At 55.2% G+C, this 14720-nt stretch overlaps 1 protein-coding gene across 1 annotated transcript; it reads right to left on the reverse strand.

The window, feature by feature from the left end:
* Positions 1–969: 969 nt before the first annotated feature.
* CSF2 (colony stimulating factor 2) lies at positions 970–2946 on the reverse strand. Its single transcript, XM_045828446.1, has 4 exons — positions 2791–2946; positions 2633–2674; positions 1840–1965; positions 970–1077 (listed from the first exon to the last, which is right to left on the reverse strand). Exons 1-4 carry the CDS (start codon positions 2944–2946, stop codon positions 970–972), a joined length of 432 nt encoding a protein of 143 aa, XP_045684402.1.
* Positions 2947–14720: the final 11774 nt, after the last annotated feature.

The following is a 14720-nucleotide window of genomic DNA, read 5'->3' on the forward strand; positions in this document are numbered from 1 at the left end:
AAATCACCTGATTGGATACAAAAGTTCATGTAAAAACAGAAACCAGCTTAGAAAAATGCCACACTAGAGCCATGTACCAACAAATTATGAACTTATGTTCTGACTCTCAAAGATTAAGATCACCCATTTTGGGGAATGTTAGGTAAATATGCTGAGCTCTGACCCCTGTGGTTTTTTTTTTCTTCCTAGAACAGCTAGACTATCTTCTGGTTCACCTTGGGAGTGGTTGAAGCCCTGAATGTGAGGGGCAGGGTGTGGCCTCTGAGGGCCACAGGGGGTCTGCCTGGCTCCAGAAGGTGCCTGTTCAGTCAGTGACCAGCCAGACCTAGTCAACCCTCAGTCCTGGAAGGATGATGCCCGTTCTCTGGGGCAAGTTTCCCACTGGCTGGGTCCCTTGGATTCCTAAGTGAACCTGGGGACCTCTCTCCAGGTTGGGAGCCCTTGAGCATCCTGAGAACCACACCCAGGTGTGCTGAACACTGCACCTAGGCCTGCTCTGCCCTCCCCTCCTCTCTGATAGCACTGCCCTCAGACAGTGCTGGACCTGCTGCAGGCCCCGCTCCTTCCCCCCCTTCCAGCTCCCTCCCCGGCCCTCCCTACCCTGTGCGGAGGGGAGCGCCACTAGCGTTCGCCCATGGTGAGACAAACTGCAAAATGACACAAATAAGAGCAGACTTTTAATAATTTATTATCATGGTAAAATATTTTGAATAAATATGAAATAGGAGCTTAAATAAATAAATAAATATTAAAATACATAAATACATAAATAAATATTAACGGTCTCTGACAGTGTAAAAGTCCCTACTCCCCTACCACACCATGGCTCAGAGCAAGTCCGTGGCCGCCAGGGCCTGGCCCTCCCCTTGGTCCCTCTGAGGTGAAGATCCTGAGGTTGGGCACTTCGTGGGTGGGAGGATGGCGGTCTATGAGGTAAGTTCTCAGGGCTGGCTCCTGGACAGGCCTGCCTCACTCCTGGGCTGGACTCCAGCAGTCAAAGGGGATGATAACTAGAAAATTATTCAGGTTCTCTTTGAAATTTTTGAACGTGGTAATCTGGGTTGCACAGGAAGTTTCCTTAAAGAAAAAGAAAAAACTTGAGTTCAGGTGTAAGTAGGTCATGCAGGGGAAACAGCAGTGTGTTTATGTGTCCCTTGGAACTCCAAGGTCAGAAGGCCTGTCTGGGGCCCCCTGCTAATGGTCAGGTGACGTATTGCCAACCTTGTGTCACCCAAAGGGTACACAGCTCTGCCTATGGCAGCTGGGGCCAGGGACCTGACAAATTGCCTGAGGTTGGTCTGCTGGGCAGTTGGGCCACAGGCTTTTTGGTCTCAGGCCAGGACAGAGCAGCTTCGCAAAGGCTGGCTCCAAAGGCCCAAAAGGGGCAGGAGTGAAGGCCACAGACACAGGAGAGGAGTGTTTGGGACTTTGTACATTCCAGGTATGCTCCCTCCTCGTCCCCATGCAATCCAGGAACCCCAGGAGGGGCCAGGGGAAAGTCCTGGGAGGTGGCACTGGGGCCCCAGAACTTCCTCCGTATCTTAGGTCAACCCTGAGTTTCTTTGGGTTTGCCTCACCTCTGACCTCATTAATGACAAGAACCAAGAACAGAGCAGCTCCCACTAGGGAGCGCTGTCAGTTCCAGAGCTCTTGGCTTTAACTCCTTGAGCCAGAAATGGGCTGGGCTGTTGCCTCTCTGGAGGGTCTGATCATTACAAATCTGTTAACACAGAATCCTACTGGTGTCTGGACCAGCCACACCCAAAGGTCTCTCCCTACCCAGTCCTCCACCCTCCTAGACCAAGGCCTTCCTGCCTGGGCCCTGACATGCTCACTCACCGGGGTAGGGGGGCAGTGCTGCCCGTAGTGGTCAGCCATCAAGGTCAAGGGGCCCTTGAGTATGGTGAGGTTGCCCCGAAGGCCCTGCTGGTACAGCTCCAGGCGGGTCTGCAGGCACGTCGGCTCCTGTGGGAAATGTCCACTCCTTGGTAAGCAATGGCCAAGAGCCCTCCCCATTACTTCTTCATGTTCTCACCCCTGGCCCCCATGAGTAGAGCCTGGGAGGACGCAGGATGATACGCAGCTCGTCCCAAGCAGATCCAGCCGTGCATACTGTCCTGTTCCCCTGCCCACTGCAGGCACAAATCTGACTCCCCCTCATTACTCAGCTCAAGCCACCCTCAGCCAGCACAGCTATGTTCCCTTGGCCTGGCCTCTCAAGAGGGTCCCAGAGCCTAGGAAAGGGGGTGACTATTCCCCCACCATTCAGGGAGAGGGGGCAGGGCATTGCCTGGATCCCATGCACCCCTCTGTAGCCATCACAACGAGGGCCCCAAGCCCACAGCCTCATGAACGAACTCCTGTTGACCCACCTGCCCCTGGTGACTCCTGGCCCCCTGAACACTACGTCTGTCCACGGCTGCTCAGGTAATAAAGAGGCTGATGTGACTGCTGCAGGGACAAGGCCAATGGCCTTCTGAGCACACCTCCTCTGGCAGCTAGCTAACTGGAGAGGAAGTGGACAGCCTTGTGCAGATCCAGCCTTGTGCGGGTCCGTCTAAAATGGGGCTACGCCCAGCCCCCCACAAAGGCAGGGGCCTCTGGGAAGGTGTGTCAGACAGAAGTATCTTACCTTGGGGTCAAACATTTCAGAGACGACTTCTACTGTTTCATTCTACGGAGAAGGAAAACGCAGTGTTATCAAGCTGGCAGGCGAGGCTAATCCAGTCCCTGGAATGGGCCAGGCAGGCGGCCCAGGCACAGTCCTCACTCCCTCCCTCCCTCACTTACCATCACGTCGGTAATGTCACTATTGTTAAGGAGGGTCAGGGCCTCCTTAATGGTGTCCACATGCACGAAGTGCCGGGTGACCGGTCTGGGTAGGCGGATTGGTGTGGAGATGCTGCAAACCACAGTGCCCAGGAGAAGCAGGTTCTGCAGCCACATCCTCCTGAGGACTTTAGCCTTTCTCTCTGAACACTGGGCTCACTGGCAAAAGAGCTCTTATATACACAGTTAGAGGAAATGATTAATAGTGACCACAAAACACCAGGGAGGTGGGGGAACTACCTGAACTGTGGAATCTCCTGGCCCTTATCAGCTACACATGGGAAAGGTGAGCCTTTCCACCAAGTGGTCACCATCGGGGGTTTTCATTAATGAGCCCTTCCAATAATCGGCAGCCCACCCGCCTTCCTCCTTGAGCTAGCCTTCCCCAGGCACTTGGACAGCCCGCTGCGGCTACCCCTCCCTCTGAGGAGCCTCTGGACACAGCTTGGACTTCCTGGCCTGGAGTGGCCAGAGCAGTATCTGGGAGACACAGGATTGAGCTCCTATTCCCAGGCCCCCCATTCTGCCTGTTATCCCAGGAGGCCTTTGGGCTGGCTCTGCCTGCCCTGGTGTCCATTCCAACTCTAGCCTTCCCTTTTCCCCATAGAGCCCTCTCCTCTGGCCACAGTGAGAGACTTGAGTGTAAGAAGGACTTCACTGTCCCGCTGTCCACCAGGCAGATTCCAGCCAAATGGCATAGGCCTGCAATAGCTCATCTCAGCTCTGAGACCCAAAGCAGTTGACAAGCTCTGCTGGGCCAGGGTTCTCTTCCCTACAGCCCCTGTGAGCAGAGGAAATGACAACCATGTGCCTGTCCAGCCAGCAAGATTGCTGAGTGCTCTCCATGGTGAGACCCCATCTGAAAGCCAGTCCCGGTTTACGCAGCCCATACCCAACCCTCACGCTACAACGGGCAGTTGGGGCTCTCAGCTAGGGTAGGACCCTGAGTATGAACCCTGGCTACAGCACCACCTGGCTGAGGGACTTCCCTCTGAGCTGTGTGAACCTCACCCCCCCTCTCCAGGGCCGAATGCCACCCTAAGAGGAGCAGCACGCTCCTACCTACCGGCCCTGTCCGATACCAGGAGCTTCCGGGGCTGGCTGTGGAGTTGTGGTTGCATCTGCACAGACACAGGGGACGGCGTCTTCTCTAATAAGGTCTCCCAGCTTAATTTCCTACATGGCCCCTGCCCAGCCCGCCTCTAGCTCTGGAGGCCTCTCTGTGGGACAGGAACTGCTTCTGGAAAAGCCACAGGCTCTTGAGGAGGTGACAAGTGTTTGATTTTCACAATGGAGTTTGGAGAGGAGAGCACGAGGTTAGTTTTTGTTTTTTTTTTTTCAATTAAAGTATAGTCAGCATATAATATTGTATTAGTTTCAGATGTCCAGCATAGTGATTTGACATTTTTATGCCCTGCAATGTGATCACCACACTAAGCCTAGTAACCCATCTGGCACCATACAAAATGATTACGATATTAGTGACTATATTCTCTACGCTGTGCATTCCATCCCCGTGACTGTTTTATAACTGGAAGTTTGTATGACTTATTCCCCTTCACCTTTTTCATCCATCTCCCCACCACCAGGACAACACACATTTGAGTTTGCTGCCAGTGCTGAACTCCATGGCCTCAGGAGTGTGGGCCTGCATGAGTACATTCCTGAGTGTGTGTCCACGTGCTTGGGTGTGTCTGTACATACAGGTGCATTGGGGGGGGTGTAGATTTTATATGAGGTCATATGTGTGAGCCTGCATGCCTCTGTAGGTGCCACTGCTATGGGAGAAGCTCTCCACACTGGGTGTGATGTTTCTGGGCCCCAGAGGCTGATTTGGCCTGGACTGATGGGGTCAGACACAAGCCGGGGCATTCTGCTGGGCTCCTCGGACAGCCCTCAACAACAGGTGGAGCTCATGGTCTGAGCACTGTGGCCCAGGCCTGCAGCCCTGGCAAGCTTCGCTGTGTGGAGGGCAGTTGCTGCCCTGTACCAGAAAGCCAGGCCTGAGTCCTCCCTTCCCCACTGAGGTTTCCACCAGGTTCTGGGGCCCAACATGAGGCCGGCCCTGCCCATCTGAGCCTGGAGGACATTCCTGAAGGCCAGGTGAGGGTGAGAGTATGACATGCCCAGGCCCTGGCCCTCCCTCCTGTGAGGCCTCTACTCAGTCCCTGCCAGGGAGCTCTCAAGGGGCACAAGGGGAGTCAAGGACACTAGGTGCCATGCAGAAGGGAGGTCTGTGTTGGTCAGTGCCCTGGATGCTGGGTGGTAGGGAGGCCACGGTCTGTGACTGAGCTAGTGGCCAGGGAGGTAGAAAGCTGGTGTGGTCCCTCTAAGATGGAAGGTCACTTTTTCCAGGAAATGAGTTGACAGTTAGTCAATGAACTTCTCCAATCAGCACCAGGCCCTGTTCTGGGGAGGAGGTGGATGGGACTTTCCCACTGGCCCTCACATCTGGCCCCTGGGGACTCCTAGTCTGGGCGGGGGGACAGACAGCAGTGGACACTCCCACAGTGTGGTACAGGCTGGGATGGGGGAAGTTCAGAGCTGAGGGATCCCAAGGAACCACTTCTCCCAGCCTGGGGATTCAAGGGGACCAAAGAGCTACCTGGGAGATGCTGCCTCCCAGATCACCCGGAAAGGGCATGCAGAGTACGTGGGCAAGTCAGCTCATGGGAGGGAGGGAGAGTACTTAGGGCACAGAGAGGCAGAGGGTTTTAGGAGCAGGTATGGTTAGGAAGAAGCAGGCTCCAGAGACATTTAGAAGGTCGAGTCTTGGTAGGACTTGATGATGTAATGGACCACTCATTTAGTATTTTTGGAGCATCTGCTAGGTTCCTAGCAGGGGAAGCGGGTACAAGAATGGTAGAGAACAGATGCTCCTAAACAGGGTCCTGCCTTTAAGGACTTTGTAGCCCTACCGATGGAGGAGCAAGGTTAATCCACTCACACTCCTCCCCAAAGTGTGCTTTTGGATATAAGTAAGAAGAGTCAGAACCACTGTCCTGGTGTCTAAGGTGGGGACCCAGAGCACGAAGGAGCAGGTCTGCAGGGTCTCAGGGCCCACAGAAAGGTTTGGCAGTTCAGAGGCCACGTGTTCATTCAGGGACAGACCTGGGAGTGTCTGTGTGCACGCGAACAATAAGGCCACAGCAGGTCATTCGGGAAGGAAGGCTGACTGAAGGCCAGACAGGCGCAGGGGCCTGGTGGCCACCAAAAGGCTGACCTGGGGCCAAGGCCCTGGGAGGGCCTGGAAATCGGGAGCCACAGCCGAGGCCCGCACCAGCAGCGTGTTCCGTAGGCGCTGCATGGTCAGCACTCGAAGGGCGGAGTCTATGGGTTTGGTGACAAGGTCCGTGGGCAGCCACACATCTTTCTTCTGGAAAGATGACATCAGGGCTGAGGCTGTGACACGGGCAGGCATTCCTAGATTGCACCGCATGGAAAGTGGCAGTGATATCATCTAGCGGGCGCGCTGACTCAGGGGCCCCAGAGGGACTGGGGGAGGATGGGGGGAGGGCAGGACAGTGATGGGGAGCGTGACTCCTCCACCTTGGCTCCCCTCTCTCAGGGCCAGGAGAAAGCCCTCTGGAAGGGCTTTTCTGTGAGTGTCCCCCACGGGCTCTAGAGGAAACGGGCTTGCGGCCACCCTGGGATCCTTATCATAAGGGGAAGGAAACGGGCCTCCAAGTGGCGTCGCATCCCGCGGGCCTTCTGCACGAACGCCTCAGCTGATGTCACCCTTCCTGAACCTGCTGCCCTTGGCGGGGACCCTAGTGCTGGTGGCCCACCCAGCCCACAGTCAGGATGACAGAGGCAGTATTCGAGCACATACCCATCTCTGCTCCCCGACACCTTCTCTGCCAGGGGTCAGGAAGCCAGGAAATGCTGGTCATCTGTCTGGACCAGCAGAGGGATATCCCCCTCAGTACAGCTGTAAAGGGAGACTTCTCCAGGTGTGGGCAGGGAAGCCGGAGTGGCCTGTGGCTGTCCTAGGGAAGCCCTGGGGAACAAAGGCAGACCTTCCTCAATAAAGCCTGCCACCCAGGGTTCTCCCTGTCTCAGGCCTGGGCAGCCCAAGGAAGTTCCTCCTCCCTGAGCCTCCACTTCCTCATCTGTGTAATGGGTTTAATTATCACTGCCTCATAGAGGAAACCGTTGCCTGTCCTAGGAAACTTTGTGGGGAATCCTCCCAGGGAGGAGGCAGAGCTTCAATCTTTCCTCTCCTCTCCACACCACTTTGGGAGGTGTCTGAAGCCCAGACTGGGCAGAGGACTCAGCCTTGCTGAGCATCTCAGGGACACCTGCCACTTGCCCGGCTCCAGCCTGATGTGGGTCTCATGGGTCCCTGCTTCACCCTTATGAGACCCCAAGGCAGGGATAGCACTATGGGTGGATCATCCTCTGAGAGGGGATCACTCGGCCACCCAAGACACACGCAGCAACATCTTTGGCCTCCATGCTAACAGCTCCAGACAGACCACTCCATCATCTCCTCTGTCTAGCCCCCAAGGGGTGCACCTCCAAAAGGCCAGGCCATCAGGCCAAACCCCAGGTCTGGTCCTGTTCACTGAGTGTTCCCAGACCCTGGTCTGGGAGTATCTGAGGGTGGTTAACTCCCAGCCATGTGTGGGCTCTGCGTCCATACAGCTAAGCCTCTAGGAAGGTCCGCGGCATGTGTCCCACCTCGCAGCCCGCTGCATTCAGAGCTCACATCCGGTGGTCACTTTAGGTAGGGGACAGGGAGAACAATGCCCCAACTCATATGGACAGTGTTAAGAGCACCAACCAAGATGTGCACCTAGAATGAACAGCCAGGAGCAGCGGGCAGGAAATGGGAGTGAACCGAGTGAAGAGCAAGCCCTGAGCGTGCCATCTGTGTGGGCCTGAGGCAGCAGGGGAGTAAGGCATCTCTGACAGTGAGGCCATCTGCTGTGAGGGTGGAGGCCCCTGGTGGCTGGGAGGGTAGGGAAGTCAGTCCAGACTGGACTGGATGCGTCAGTAGTGGGACATGAGCCGAGAGGTCTGGGACAGGTCAGGGCCCAGACATTTGGAAGTCACTGATGAACAGGAAGTTCCCAACACCAGAGGGCTGGACACAATTCAGGCCTTGGGTAGTGCCCAGGGATGCCAACTTTTAAGGTTGAGCCAAGGATGATGAGGCCTCCTTTTTCACTTCCTTCCTTGTTTCTTAGGGCTTCCTTGTTGTTTTTTCAAGGTCCTGCAACTGCACACTCTGGCAGATGACACCCTGTGGGTGGGTGCAGGCCTGCCTAACACCAGGCCCTCCCCACACCTGTGCCTCCCACCTGCCTACTCCAGGACACCCTCCAGGGCTGGAAACAGACCCCTCACCTGTGAGTCTCTGTTCTCTAGCGTCATCCCCAGCTAGGAGTGTCATCAGGCACCCAGAAGGGGCCACTGCCTTTATCTGCTATTGAGGGCTGCATTAAAAATTAAAAGGAGGAGAAGTCATCAGACCAGAAGCCTTTACAACCCCAAGTACGGAGAGTGCCCCTCTCTGCCCTCTCTGTCTGGACTGGAGTCCAGGCCAGAGTGCTGAGTGGGAGCCTGGGTGCTCAATAGCCATACCTGCCTCCCTCTAGACCTGACGGGCAAGAATTAAGGTTGCACGTGTGGGCTTTCCACTGTGGGCAGGACGGGTGGTTCTGGAATGAGCTTCCTTCGGGACTTTCTGTAGTGCCAAGCTCCCTTGAACTCTCCCTGGGGCCCTTTTGGTAGGCACATCTCTTGCATCTGCTTTTTCAGGTCCCAGAGGGCCTTGGCCTGGAGCCTAGACACCACCTCTATTCCCTGTTATGTACAATACCTCTGCCTCTGGGCAGAGCCCCCTTCTTCCCGCACCTCCCCCCAGAGGCCCTAGGTCTTCCAAGGGCTGGGAGGCGACAGTCACCCCCCACCTCTCAGGCTGACCACCTGTCAGGTTGAGGGCCTGCAGGAATGATAAAGGTGACAATGAATTAAGAGGTTTGGGCGGGGAGGTGATCCACAAGTGTCTCTGGGGCAGCAAGAGATGGTCCTTGGGGAGCTCTCCTTCCAGCCCTAGTGCAACCAACTCATAACTCTCTGTCCCTAACACACGCCCATCCCCAGGCTCTCGGGGCTGTGCTCAGTCCCCTGTGTAGCCCCTGGGAGCACAGCAGCTCCCTTTGTGATGGATGCAGTGTTGGGGGTGCCAGGCCTGCCTTTAAGCTTGGCCACTCCTCGAGGCATCTGGACTGTGACTCCCACCTTTGAGGTCCAGTTGGCTCACCTCCATAAGGAAGTGGCTTTGTGGGTGGGGGAGCACTGGGCCACAGGGGGGATGTTTTCTATTTTGGCTGACTGGGTGCTGTCATGCCCCCACCCCACTCCCAGCCTCAGTCTCCCTGTCTGTAAGAGAGGGACTGATTGCTGGAGTCTGGACCAGACTGCAGGGCCTGGAGGTGAGGGTGGATTAGGCTCCCTGATGGGGCTCGCAGTGCAGATCCCTTCCCAAGGCCCCAGTACCTCCCCACACCCAGCCCCAGGAGGGAAGCCCTGCTGGGCAGCCTCGATGTACAAAGATCAAGGTCAGGGCTGGCTGACTGGGAAATGACTCAGTCACGTGGCTTTTCCTGGAAAGTGCTAACTGAGAATACCAGGAATGGGGATTCCTGTCCTGACTAGAAGGAGGTAGGCCCAGGCTTGTAGGAAAAAAAGGTAGCCAGCAAGTCTAGCCCTCAGGCTGAAGAGAGCAAGGAGTCACCCACCGATGCGGGGTGGGCCCTGATCCAAGGCTCACGGCCCCTCTGAGGGGCAGCGGTGGCTGTCCATTGTTTTATTGCCATACTCAGTAAGGCCTGGCCTGGCCCACAGGAATCAGGACGGAGTCTGTGGAAGGAGGAGGGAAGAGCACCCACCCCCTCACCTCCTCACCCCTTCACCCCCTCTCTCCCAGTGCTCTGAGCCCACCAGCCCCCTGCCAGGTGTTCCTGCAACTCTGTGCTGTGGCTGTACCCCTCGAACCTGCCCTGGCCATGCCTTCCCTCCTGCCACAGAGGGCCTCCCTCCCCACGCCTTCCTGACTGCCCCCCTCAGAGTGCACGTTTTCATTGATACTCTGCCATCCCTGGCTGCCCCTGGCTGCCCCTGGTTGCTCTCCAGCACAGACTGTGGGCCCTCCAGGGTAGGGCTAAGCTAAGATGCTGCCCCAGTGTCTGCTGAAAGAAGCCCCAGGGGCAACCAGGGTGGAGGGTGCCTGTCGAAAGAGGCCAGAGGCCTCAGACTAGGATCCCACGGACCAGAGGAGCACGGAGCACAGGAATGGGAAGGGAGGCAACAGCGTGTGAGCTGAGCCTGGAGAGAAAGGTGGAACCTGGGGTCTTGGAGAAGCTGGGTAAGAGGGAGGCGAGGCAGGTGATGGCTGTGTGCCCCAGTCCCTCTCTCAGAAGCTCAGTGAGGTGTAGGGGTGGGGGCACACCCGGGGCGACCAAACTCAGATCCAAGCCCCAGTGTGTGTGCATGGGGACACTGCTAGGTTGGGGGTGGGGGTTGGGGGGATGGCGTGTAGAGGAATCTGACAGTAAGTGTGTGGTGGTTGGTGAATGGAGGGAGGAGCTGAAACACCGTGGCTGGGCTGCTTGTCCCTGGGGCTGGCATTAGCAGTCCATGGAGCCAGCAGGTACCTCTGGAGGCCTGGATCCAATCAAGGGGGAGACACCCGCTGGGCCCTGGACCAGACTTAAAAGACTCCAGTGCCTCAGTGGGCACTAGCCAAAGCACTGCGGCGTGAGGATTCAGTCTCTCGAGTTAGACTCCCCTAATTTCCTTGTGCCTCAGTTTCTCTGTTTGTAAAATGGGAGTAGTAATAGAATTCATCAAGTCATTGAGGGGATTCCCTGAATCCCTCCGCAGTCTAGCAGAGCAGGAGCAACTTTGCTTGATTCATCTTTGCCTCTCTTAGTCTGACCTGAGGTTTCCAAGGGGAAATTGAGGCCCCTGCCCTCCCCCCGTAACACCACACTCTGCCCTGCACTCTCTGCCACAATACCTCTGCCTCTCCCGCGCTCCCACAATGGGCCCAGAGGTCCTGTTCTGCTCTACTGGCCCCTCTTTCCTCCAGCTTTCTCTCCTAGCCTTCCCCTACTCCCACCCACTTACCCTCAACGCTTAGGCTTCCACACCCTGGCCCCCAGTGCCATCTAGTGGGCACATCCTTCTCTGCATCCTTCTCTGCAGTTGTCTCTGCTTGACAACTCTACTGCCTCCCTCCTCAAGCTCCTGGGCCTCACCTCCTGTGGGAAGCACCTCTGAGGACCCACAGCTGTGCAGCCACCCCTTGTCCCAGACCTGTCCTGTGTGGGACCCTGGCCCGTCCCCAGCCTGGGTGAGCCATGGAGAGTCCTCAGGGAGTTTGCTAACTGAGTCACATGTGGATTCGAGGACAGGGTGGGAGGAGCAGAGCCCCTCCCGGAGCAGGAGGGCTCCCATGGTGGCACGGGGGCACGAAGTGGCAGTGCTTCTCAGTTCTCCTCTCTGCAAGCACTTGCCTGCCTGGCAATTTCTCTTTGCTCTATTGTTCTGTATTTCCAAGTTTGTCATTAGAAGCTCATCTGTGCTCTCTCATATTTCACTCCCAGTGAAAAACTAGAATATTTTTTACAACTAAAGTAAAACTAAAATTCCTAGTTGAAGCAATCTACTTTTCTGCTGAAGACTGGATTCTGAAGGCGGGAACTTTGGCCTTGGGAAGGCCAGGCTTACCACGGGGCTTTGCTGCCCCCGTGTGGCGACTGGACTTATGACCCTGGCACCAAGGACAGCGTGGGCAACCCCGAGAAAAGACAGAAAACTGACAGACCTGCAGGGGACATGGGAGCACCCACTGGGTCAGGGAGTCATTAGCTCTCTCCCTCCAGGTGGCTGAGCAAGATGTAGAATTGCCCCAGCCTGACTGCAGACTGAGCACCACTTGGTTCTGGGCCCTGGCCCAGGGCTATGCTGGGCCAGAGTGTGCTGGCCCCCGGCAGCATCTGAGCTTTGGGGTGAGCCTTTGTGGGCAGGCCCACGTTCATCCAGTCCAACCTGCAGTGAACTGGACCGCTTTGTAAGAAGAGCGATGAGAGCCCCCAGGACATCTGAAAAGGCCCATACCCCTCACAAACACACCACCTCCAGTGTCACCCCCACTCCTGCCTTGGATCCTGCCTGTGCTGATGTCTCTCTCCCACACTCTCTGGTCTTCCTGCACCAGGTGTGCGCCTGACCTGACCACTGACACCCACCTCCTGCCGTCATCAGTCACTAACTCGGGGCTTGGGCCTGAATGGGGAAGGGAGAGAGGCTGAGGGAGAGTTGTGGGCTACCTACCAGGCTTGCCTCCTACCACAGGCCTTCCCTCGCTCTGTGAAGGCTCAGCCCATTTCACTCCCCACATCTCTGCACTGGCTGTTGTCCCCTCTGTCCAGAGCTCTGTCCTCTCTGATTGCTACATGGTTGGCACTTTCTTGTCATTACAATTTCAGTCTATATGTCACCTCCTCCAGAAGGCCTTCCCAGACCACTCAGCCTAAAGCAGCCTCACTGGACCCCTTCCATCTGTCTAATTCACTGCCGTCTCCCCAGCATCCAGTACAGGACCTGACATATAAGTGCTCAGCCACTGTTTACTGAATGTGTGAACCTGAACTCATGAAAGGAATGTAGTACCATCCAGCCTGGAGTAGACTGGACAGCTCAGAGGTTGGCAGGGTTTGAGCTGGTCTCTGAGGCAGGAGCCTGGGTGCTGAGTCAGGAGCAGGGCGTGCGTGGCGGAGGTGACGTTGCGGGTGAAGGCTCAGAGGCAGGAAGCAGGTGTGTGGTTCATGGAGGAAGCCACAGCGCCTGGAGCATAGAGGGAATCGGTAGCCGTGGGAGTGAGGAGAAAGGCACACATGTGGAAGCAGGCTTTTCACACTTTCCTAGGGGTGAGGACCAGGTCCACAGGCCCTGAGGACTGGAAAATTAAGAATGAGACCAACCTGGTCAGGTCTGCATTTTCTAAACAGATTGCCATGGTGTGGGCTCTGGGCCCCATGTGGTAGCAGTAAGGCCTGAGGGGTGGGTAGTGGGAGAGGGTGGGGAGGTGGCTGGATGATCAGGCAAGAGAGTTACTAAGACCTGAGTCAAACTGAGACGCAAGCAAGAAAGCAGTTGTTCACAGTGTGGTTTATTTTCACAGATGAATAGAAACTGGTTTCAAGCCTGAGGTACATACAAATGAACATGCCCCCAGGTCCCCATCTTGAGTCTTATTCAGAAGGAGCAGGACAGGGCTCCTCTGCCAAAATAAATACACTTCACAGGGTGATAAATAAATACACTTCACAAGGCGATAAATAAATACACTTCACATGGAAATAAATAAATAAATAAATAGCCTCAATAGAATAAAAATGAGAACATAATCACAAAAGGCCAAATGAGGGCTGCACGTTTCATAAATCAGGTAATTAGCAATTCATGTGATTTCACAGGAGAAAATAAAACCCTCCCGGCCCCGGACTGTGTGAGAGGCGTCTCAGAGTCCTCAGGGCTCTTGCTGCTCTCCACATCCAAGGCTCTGTCGTTAAGGCCCAGAGGAGGATCTAGTTGTCTGGCAGAAAATTTTGTCATTGACACACCTACTAAGGGAATCCAGATATTCCTCCAACTTCCTCCTGAAATCATCCCAGTCATTCTCCTCAAAATCAATTGAGTAGTCCTGCGAAAAAAACCGGAAAGGTGGTATTAGATGAGGCTGGGCTGCAAGGCAGATGACAGGCGGGGGTCAGGTCATGGCTGATGGCACCACCTGCTGGGGCATCTTCGGGGCAGCTTACCATGGAAGGGGCAGTAGGCACAACCTTCCGGAATTCCTGCGGGAAGAGACCAGAGCAGACGGTTAGAGATTTGCCCAAAACAGGAGCAGCCCCTGCTGCCATCTTCCCCAGAGAAAGGGCATGGCCAAGGCAGGGACCCCCGAACCCTTAATGGCTTCCCATACCGGGAGGATTTTCCTGATTTGCTGTGTCTTGTTTTCGAAGTTCTTGGCAGCATCCAGGAATTTCTCCAGGTTTGGTCTCAGAAGGGTTCTATTCTAAGGGGACAGAGAATCCATGTAAGAGAGGGAAGTTGGGGAGTGTCCTTCCTCGCAGTTTTCCAAGACTTTTTTCAGGGACATGCTTGGATAATCCCCTACTGGTCCCCTTCTTGCCAAGGCGATGCCCCCAGAGGGCACAGTGCAGGGAGACCTAAGCCCCTCCCACGGTGCCCCTGGCTCCATGCCAGCTGCAGAAAGGGCCCAGGCGGATCTTTGTGCACAAGGGGAAAAAACATTTTTCAAAAGAAACTCTGCTAAAGGCAAAGGGCTGGCCAAGGGAAATTCTTGGGACCAGCGAGAGTAATGCCTTGACTGAATTAAGGGCTCCTAGGAATCAGGAAGAAAATCACACGAACTGTGAGTGCCTAAAAGAAGGGAAATACAAACAGCTAACAAACTCAGCAGAGATGCAACCTCTTGTTTGACCCGAGAAGTGCTATGCATGCAAAGATGAGATCATCTTTGAAGCCAACAGGAATAGGAAAAGTAACGAAATGGTCATACCCAGGACTGGTCAGGGTGGAAAACATACTCAGAATTTTAAGGGATAGGAAAGAAGCAGGCATGTTTATGGGGGAAATTTCAGTCTGCCAGTCCAGGGGCTGCCCCTTGAAAACTGAGCTGAAGCCCTTTGGTGCTGTTCAGCTCAAGCTATCTTTTCACTTCGTAATTAAAACAAAACATTTTCATAGTATATCCATGGCTGGGGAACTGATTGAACACCTGTTAAGCGCTAGACACTGTTCTTGGAACGTCATGTACATTGTGCCATTTAATTCTCACAACGACCTCT

Source organism: Phyllostomus hastatus, unplaced genomic scaffold (assembly GCF_019186645.2).
Source record: "Phyllostomus hastatus isolate PE091 unplaced genomic scaffold, TTU_PhHast_1.1 phas_contig_150, whole genome shotgun sequence".
NCBI classification, from domain to species: Eukaryota; Metazoa; Chordata; class Mammalia; order Chiroptera; family Phyllostomidae; genus Phyllostomus; species Phyllostomus hastatus.